At 37.3% G+C, this 8,098-nt stretch overlaps 1 protein-coding gene across 3 annotated transcripts in view; it reads left to right on the forward strand.

Annotated features, from left to right (window-relative positions):
- rabgap1l (RAB GTPase activating protein 1-like) overlaps positions 1-7,198 on the forward strand; it is a 97,923-nt gene extending 90,725 nt beyond the window's left edge. For all 3 annotated transcript variants that reach the window (XM_077533864.1, XM_077533865.1, XM_077533867.1), the window contains 6 exons: positions 647-757; positions 933-1,037; positions 2,376-2,459; positions 2,541-2,612; positions 2,903-3,103; positions 5,145-7,198. In XM_077533864.1, the coding sequence (XP_077389990.1) occupies positions 647-757; positions 933-1,037; positions 2,376-2,459; positions 2,541-2,612; positions 2,903-3,103; positions 5,145-5,300 (729 nt within the window). In that variant the 3' untranslated portion in view covers positions 5,301-7,198. The remainder of the gene's footprint in view (positions 1-646; positions 758-932; positions 1,038-2,375; positions 2,460-2,540; positions 2,613-2,902; positions 3,104-5,144) is intronic.
- The last annotated feature ends 900 nt before the right edge of the window (positions 7,199-8,098 follow it).

Consider the following 8,098-nt stretch of genomic DNA (forward strand, 5'->3'; position numbering starts at 1 on the left):
TTGCGAGGATATTCACGTGATATGAGGCTATTTTGCTAATTTCTCGCAATGGAAGTGTACAAAGTCAAAGAATTGTAAACATCCTACTGTAATTGAAGAGATTAAAAAAAACATCATGTGTGGGCATGTGCAGCTGTAGAATCTGCCAACAGGACCTCACTGTAATTGCTTTAATTTGGCTTGTTACTGACAGGAAGCAACAAATTGCATCACGAGAGTGACATTCAAACTACCCCTGCTACTTGCACCAACTGATAGTTTCACTAGATAACCAAGGAATGAATTTCATCCAAACTCATTATTCATACATGTCAGAATTCGTATGTTAGGATCGAAATTCGAAAGAGATTGTTGTATAAAAAAGTTTTCTGTGTCACGTGGCTGTGTCATTATTAAGTCAACGGTGTCATGTGAGGGACTTTTTAAGGCAGTCATGAGATTCCAGTGATGGGCTACAATGGCCGCGCTAACATGATGAGACTTTATTCTGTTTGTTTTGGATTTTGTTTTTCTTGTGAATTTTACTCTTTGGGATATGTAAAAAGATGCAATTTTCTTATAAGCACACTTCATACTGTAGTTAATGAGACGTGTGTTTTCAGTATCTCTCTCATCATCTGTCATTGTGTGTTGTTTATGTTTATAGAGGGAGAATCGCCGTCTTCAAGAGGCCAGTATGCGGCTCGAACAGGAAAATGACGATTTGGCCCATGAACTGGTCACCAGTAAGATTGCCCTAAGAAATGACCTTGACCAGGTAATTACAAATCGAAAGAACTTTTCCAAGTTGATCATTTGTTGAATCTATATGCAGTGTTATGAATAATATTTAAGGCTGTACGAATGCTGCTTGAAGCAAATTTGCAACGATGGCTGAGCATCTGCTGTGTAGTATAACTGGGCTGCATGTTTGTGTGTTTCTGTGCGTTCAGGCAGAAGACAAGGCCGATGTTTTGAACAAAGAGTTACTCAGCACAAAGCAGCGTCTGGTGGAGATGGAGGAGGAGAAGAGACGACAGGAGGAGGAGACTGCTCAGGTAACAGCTCCCCTCTCCGCTCGCTGCCTTTGCGCAGAATTGGCGCATCAGAGGAATTGCAGTCGAGCCGCCATTTATGTGCATGTGTCTCAGTCAGAATTCCCCAAATCTGTAAATTGCCGTGTCCATAGTGCGCTTTCACACAGATGTTGGAAAAAACGCACATTTAGATAATTATGAGTGCCGACCTCTGAGATGATGACTATTGCTTTTAATTAGAAGTGTCAAAATTATTGTGTTATTTTAAAGTTCCTTTAAGACCACGACATTTTTTTAACACGTCCACATCAAAATTTAGCAGTAATAAATTTAACAGTAATACATATATCTATGGAGACTGGGGTCAATTTGTATTTTACAATGTTAAAAATGTGTAGAATTTACTTAAAATTTAAATTAATTGTTATAAATTAGGTCGCTTTTCTGAATATGAAAAGAAACATGCATTGACCTGTCACCACTGTCATACAAATGCAATTATGCCATCTAGTGGCAGAAAAATGACGTCAACACAAATCAATATCACACTCGTTTTTTTACAGTACAGTACATCTTTTTAATTTTTACTCAATTTTATGAATTATTATAAAATTACTGTATCAATGACTAAAAGATGCAGCCATATTTCTGTTTAACATTTTTGTCCACTTTTATGTTGATTAGGAAAACTTATACAAAAAATATATTGTCCATTTAATTGTACATTTAGACCAGATATAAAATTTGTGATTAATTGTGAGTTCACTATTGAAGTCATGCGATTAATTACGATTAAAAATTGTAATTACCTGACACCCCTACTTTTAACTGCCATGAGAAGTGACTTCGTTTTCATACAGAATTTCATGTTTCTATAACAATAGTTAAGGTACTGTAAATGTGCTCTGCGCACACAACAAGGTGTTTCATTGTTTATCTTATTTAGATCAATTATGAGTAGGGATGGGCGAGTACCGATACCAATGATCAGTATTAGGTTGTTATCTTATTTTAAGGTATCGGTACTTGTGATGACCTCTTGTGGCTGTTTTACAATCAGAAACTAGAAATTAGAAGACTAGAAAATTACCATTAATTTAATTTTATTTCTGTTCTATCGGTACTTGGTATCGGTATTGTTGACTACTCAAGAGTTGAGCACTCATACTGGCATCGGTCTGAAAAAAAGTATTATCGACCGTCCCTAATTATTGGAGAAAAGGGCAAAGATAAAAAATTGAATATTATCATTATTTTAAAAAAAAATAAAGTGTTTTTAATGCAGCCTATTTGATGCCATTCGACTGTCATTTGAACTGAGATGTTTTTGTTTGTATTTGCTGTGGATGACACCATCAGCTGAAGGAAGTGTTCCGGAGGGAGCTCGAGAAAGCCGAGCTGGAGATCAAGAAAACCACAGCCATCATTGCCGAGTACAAACAGGTCAGACGATATCATCCGTTCAACTTCATCCTAAAGTTCAAGTCGTGTGAGTTATCTGAACCGCTCGGTGCGCGTTTTCAGATCTGTTCCCAGCTTAGCACCAGGCTGGAAAAGCAGCAGGCGGCAACAAAGGAGGAGCTGGACATCGTCAGGGTGAGATTCGTTTCATTTACAAGGCAGCAGATGCAAATTTGTATACAATAATTGTTGTATAACAAATTTGTATGCAATACAAATACATGCAACGAGATGTATTTTCATTAAGTTTCCTTTTCATCATAATTCATGATGTAACACAAGTGTCATTCAAGGCCACCCATATAAAAGTCTTGATTCAATATGAAAAAACAATTCTCTGCACAATTAAACAGATGAACTTGTTGTGAAAAAGAAACGGGATTCTTTGCAGATACTTTAACCTGTGCATGCGTGTTTGTGTGCAGAGCAAAGTGACGGGTTGCGATCACTGCCGAGAACTTTTCAGCACGCTGGGCTCCCTGCAAGTGTCGTCTCCGGGCCGCGACAACGCAAGCTCGGAACCGCTGGACGAGGAGAAGGAGGGACTGAAGGAGCAGCTCAGGCAGATGGAACTGGAGCTGGCGCAGACTAAACTGCAGCTGGTGGAGGCCAAGTGTCGCATTCAGGTCAGCAGCCCATAGCTTTCAAACAAATTCATCAACTGGTTTGACTTATTTGAACTTCCTTTTATTTTGCACTTTTTGTTTTGAAATGAATTCACCAAAACTAGTTTTACCTTCCCTTCCACATATTTCCTCTTGGTCTCAGTTTGTTTGTCAAATTCCTTTTTCCTTCATTTTTTATTTGATTGTTATTGTTACTGTTGTTGTTGTTGTTACATTCATGTAATTAGGCTTTTTTATTGTCTGGGATTTGGGATTTGTTTTAGTTGGTTTCTAAAAGCAGTTTGTAATCACATTTTAATTAAGGTGCTATAAAAATAATAATAATAATAATTATTATTATTATTATTATTATTATTATTATTATTATTATTGTTATTATTATCATTATTATCGTTGTTTTTAGGAATGGGCGAATTGGGCTGATTGGGCTTATTTCAAGGTACCGGTAGGTCGCCCTCTTGTGGCTGTTTTACAATCAAGAAGTAGAAATTAAAAGGCCAAAGAATAGAAAATTGCCATTGATTTCATGATATTATTAGGAAAAATGCTTTTCGGGGATATATAGGTAATTTCTTAAAATCATCTGTCATTGTTTTTTTTAGGGGGAAATGTGTCAAAAGTACTCATACTGGTATAGGTCTGAAAAAAGTGGTATCAGATATCCCTGATTATTGAATAAATGTATTTTTTTGGATGATGATCTTTGCGCGGCATTATTCTCCAACACTACGTCCGACCAGGGACATACGGACATCTGCCGATTCGTCTCGACGAGACCTTTCCAACGGTGTCTGTCCTGTCGTTCCACGACATTGCATTCCAGAGATAGAAAATATATACTGTGCTATATAAAAAAGTACATTAAAAGCATGTACTTTTAATGAAATAAAAATGACTTTAAATAAAAAACAAAAAACAAATGATGAATGAAAAAGCATTCATATTAAATTAAAAATCATACCAAAACGAAAAAACATATATAACAAATGAAAAAAATATACACTGTACTGTATAATAAGTGAATGAAAAAAAAAAACATACATTTAATGGAAACAAGCATTTATAATAAAGTAAAAATCATACCAAAACGAAAAATGCAATATAATAAACGACAAAATATATATAACTAGACTAAGTGCAATTTCTGGAGAAAATGCATGGGGATGCTGGAAACTGAATGCTAAAATTTGAATGCATGTGGAATGCTTATGAAGTAAATTGAGAGATAAATTCTGAAATTATAACCTGTGCTACCGAGCAGTATCAGACACCTGTTAATGATGATGATCAGTTATACGTATGAAAGTGGGCGTGGAAAGTGATACTTAGAAAAAGTTCAGCGTCTGTCCCATTGAAAATGAATGGGTAAAAGTTGATATTTAACGTTAAATTGTGCAAATACCGTAAGTAATGTGGAATCACACTATATATATCCTGGGAGGCGTGAATTTTTTAAGCTTGTTTAAATTTGAACAATGTAAATTGGAAGTATTATGTGGGAAGTTGTTAGGCAGCAAAAAAGTGTGGAGAATAAAAATCACAATAACATATGTGGGAATGCTTCAGCATTCCCACAATTAACAGGATTTTTTACATTTTTTTTAAATTAACGTGGGTAATTATCGCGGGTAATTTTTGGAATGTGACACTCGCAATAAACAAGGGAACGTTTGTACTCGATACTAATTTTCAAACTAATTGCCTTGTCACCTTTAACACAAAGCTGTGAATTAACATGTTTTTTAAACTGGAAAATATAAATAATAAATAATGCTTGTTTTATTGATTTCAATGTTTTCAATAAATTAAAGTCAATTAATTTAAAAGTGGCCCTTTCATCCTTGCTGTTTTTCTGCATGTGGCCCTCAAATAAAAAAGTTTGGACAGCCCTGACCTAATCGGGAAAAAAAGTGCTTTGCTGCCACCATGTGGTATCTATAGGCAATTACATTTTTTTTGTTCTGTAATAAATAGTGTGTGTTCAGTGTATATATTTCCAAAAGTACACTTTTGTGAGAATTGTTCTATTGTGGCCCCGCAGGAGCTGGAACACCAGCGAGGAGTCCTGATGAATGAGATCCAGGCAGCCAAGAACTCTTGGTTCAGCAAAACGTTGAGCTCCCTCAAGAGTTCCGCCGCGTCCTCGTCCACGTCGTCGTCCCAGAGTCCGTGTTCGCCAAAGGAAGGCTCGGTTTAGAGTTGGACTCCTCATCGACTCGGCAAAGAAGAAGTGCAGTCTTCCTTTTCTGCCTATCTGGACTGTGCCGAGATCGAAGAAGGAAACAAAATGGCAGACTGGAGCTGGCCTGCGTACAAAATGGCCTCCTTTGCAGATGATTGACTTTTAAGTTCTGTTTGGTCCGTTTTAGCCCGCAAACCTCACTAAAAAGCTGAATGGCTCGTTAGTGAGGTAATACTGCTTTTATAGTGATTTCATTTGAATGGTATTGTGTTTTCGGTAGCTGATGCTCATCTCAAAAGTAAACATATTGTTGTCTATGATGACGCAATAATGTCACGAGCTGAAAAGCAGCAACGCTACTCTGAAAAGGAATACTGCATTGAGATGCAACCCACGACAACACAACATTTGTGTTTCTTCTTTATAGAATTCTAACTTAATGTTCTAACAAATGTTTAAAACTAATTCTTGTTTTTTTAAATAACATTGTACAGTTCTTAAAGAGGTTTAAAAAAAAAAAAAAAAATTTGTTTTTGTTTTTTCTAAAGTTTGAAATGTTATTGTGATCCGTGTAAGCACAGCGTGACGAGCCAAAACGACCCTCGTTGGTCTGTTTCACTTCTGCCTCCCCACTCAGGAGTTTTATCGGACTCCGCTTGTGTCATTTCATTTGTTAGCCACAAATCCACGTGGTGCCTGCAAGCATTTCATTTGCGTTTTGAATGAAAGCAAATTTCTATCAAAACAAACTTTTCCGTCCTTTGATACTTTAATTTTATTTTGAATTATGGAACGGTCACGCGTTTCTGCATATCTCTGCTACATGTTGGCTACCAGTGATTGTTCGTTTTTCATCCCAACGTGCAATGTTCGTGCCATTATTGCCAAAATTCAAAAATTCATTTGCACGCCTGCACCAACACCTTGTTTGCTTTACAGCCTATTAATAAGAAAAATATTAAAGTATAAATACCTCTGATTGTTGTGGAGGATGGCGGCTCCTCTGCTCGGTGCTCACATTTAACAAGCCAAGTACAAAAAAAAAAAAAAAAAAATCCGAGCTGATGTGCAAGAAAAAAAAATATTTAGAAAGAGTCTATGGACAAATATTGCAGTGGTGTGGTGCACTAGTGGTTTGCACGTCTGCCTTTGCGGTTTGGGGTTTGAATCTGGACACTGGAGTTTGCATGTTTTTCCTGTGCTTGTGTGGGTCTACTCGGGTCCTCCGATTTCCTCACAGATTCCAAAAACAAGCATGTTGAAGACTAAAGTGTCCATAGGTGTGAATGAGAGTGTGAATCGTTGTTTATGTGTCATGTGATTGGCTGATGAGCAGTCCAGGATGTGTGCTAATGAGGAAGAGTGCTGTAAAAATGGATCAACAATTGGAGTTTAAAAGAAAAGCTTTACCTTTAGCAGTTAACTTGCCGAGTGCTCCATTTTTGGTTGCCAAAAGATTACTTCTACCCAGCCGTGTATGGCCACTTCAAGCATGTTTGAATCTTTTCAACTGGCTGCCTTTTTGTTGCTGACTGAAGCCGTTGTTCGTGCCATAGCAGCTTCCCTGGTCCGGTTGGGTTTTGCTGGACCCTCCAGTGCACATGAAGTATCTGGTGGCCATCAAATTAGCCTGACTGGGCCAAGAGGGAGACGCTGACGTTTCCGTTCACATTCCGTCTGCTTTTGAAACGGTTACAGTTGTGACCGTCCCAACAAGTGGTGTCGTGTCAACTTTGACCTGGACCCTCGTCATTTACACGCACTAACTATTATAAGATGGTGGTCGCTTTGAAGCGCAGAACAGCTGCCCGTTTCTAATTCACTGAAAATGTTCACTTTGACTTATTCTCAAAACCTGTTTGCTGTTAAGTCACTGTCTGATGTGCATTAATAAATGTCAGTGCTTCTATTCATTTATGCTTCATGTTGTTTTCATGTCTCAACTGTTCATTTCCGAGTTGTGCAAATGGCAGGACGTTTCGCTCTTTAAATGAAGAATAAAGAGGCTTTAGCAAATAAAGAGGGAAATCCAAGCACTCTACCTGATAACGTTTGTGTATTTGCAGGGAGCCTCTGTGGAGTTTGTTGTCATGGTGATGTCCAAGGTGGGCTAGTTGGGAATATAACGGGACATGGCTAAATATATATTCATTAGCAGATGTTATACTTTTGGTTTCAAGTTGGGCTGATAATTATGTGACGCACAGAAACTACTGGATTCACAACTTAAGGTCTTGTTTTTCTTTCTCAAAAAGCGTTGCTGTATTTTTTTTTCATTTCTAAATCATTCACTCACACAAGCTAACTTCCTGGGTCACCCAGGCGGAGGAGCGAACCCACGCCAACCGGCACCGAAGGCAATTTGACTGTTCCACTCCACCTGGAGTCCAACGTTGCTGCAGTTGTGTGTGGTTTGTGCTGAGCACTATAACTATATGTCCACTAGAGGGAGCTCTACTATCACACACAAAAAAACAACAACAACAACAATTGCAGCCTTAACACATGCCTTATTTCTTTCTGAAGTGAAAGAGAGCAAAGTCAGTTTGTCATTAGTATATACCTGTACAAGTTATGTATTATTGATAAATGTTAAACCAACTACAAGATTTTAAAGACTGTAGATAAATATATATTCTATATTGTAGTGTAAAAAACTTGGATATTTCATCGTAAAATATAAACGAGGCTATCGAACACATGTTCAGTTAACCATTAAAAGTTATCAAATGTGACCTTGAGTGGCATGACAATATTATTATTATTATTATTATTATTATTATTATTATTATCATCGAGGGGTTATTATTTAT

The sequence above is a fragment of the Festucalex cinctus genome, chromosome 10 (assembly GCF_051991245.1).
Source record: "Festucalex cinctus isolate MCC-2025b chromosome 10, RoL_Fcin_1.0, whole genome shotgun sequence".
Lineage (NCBI taxonomy): Eukaryota > Metazoa > Chordata > Actinopteri > Syngnathiformes > Syngnathidae > Festucalex > Festucalex cinctus.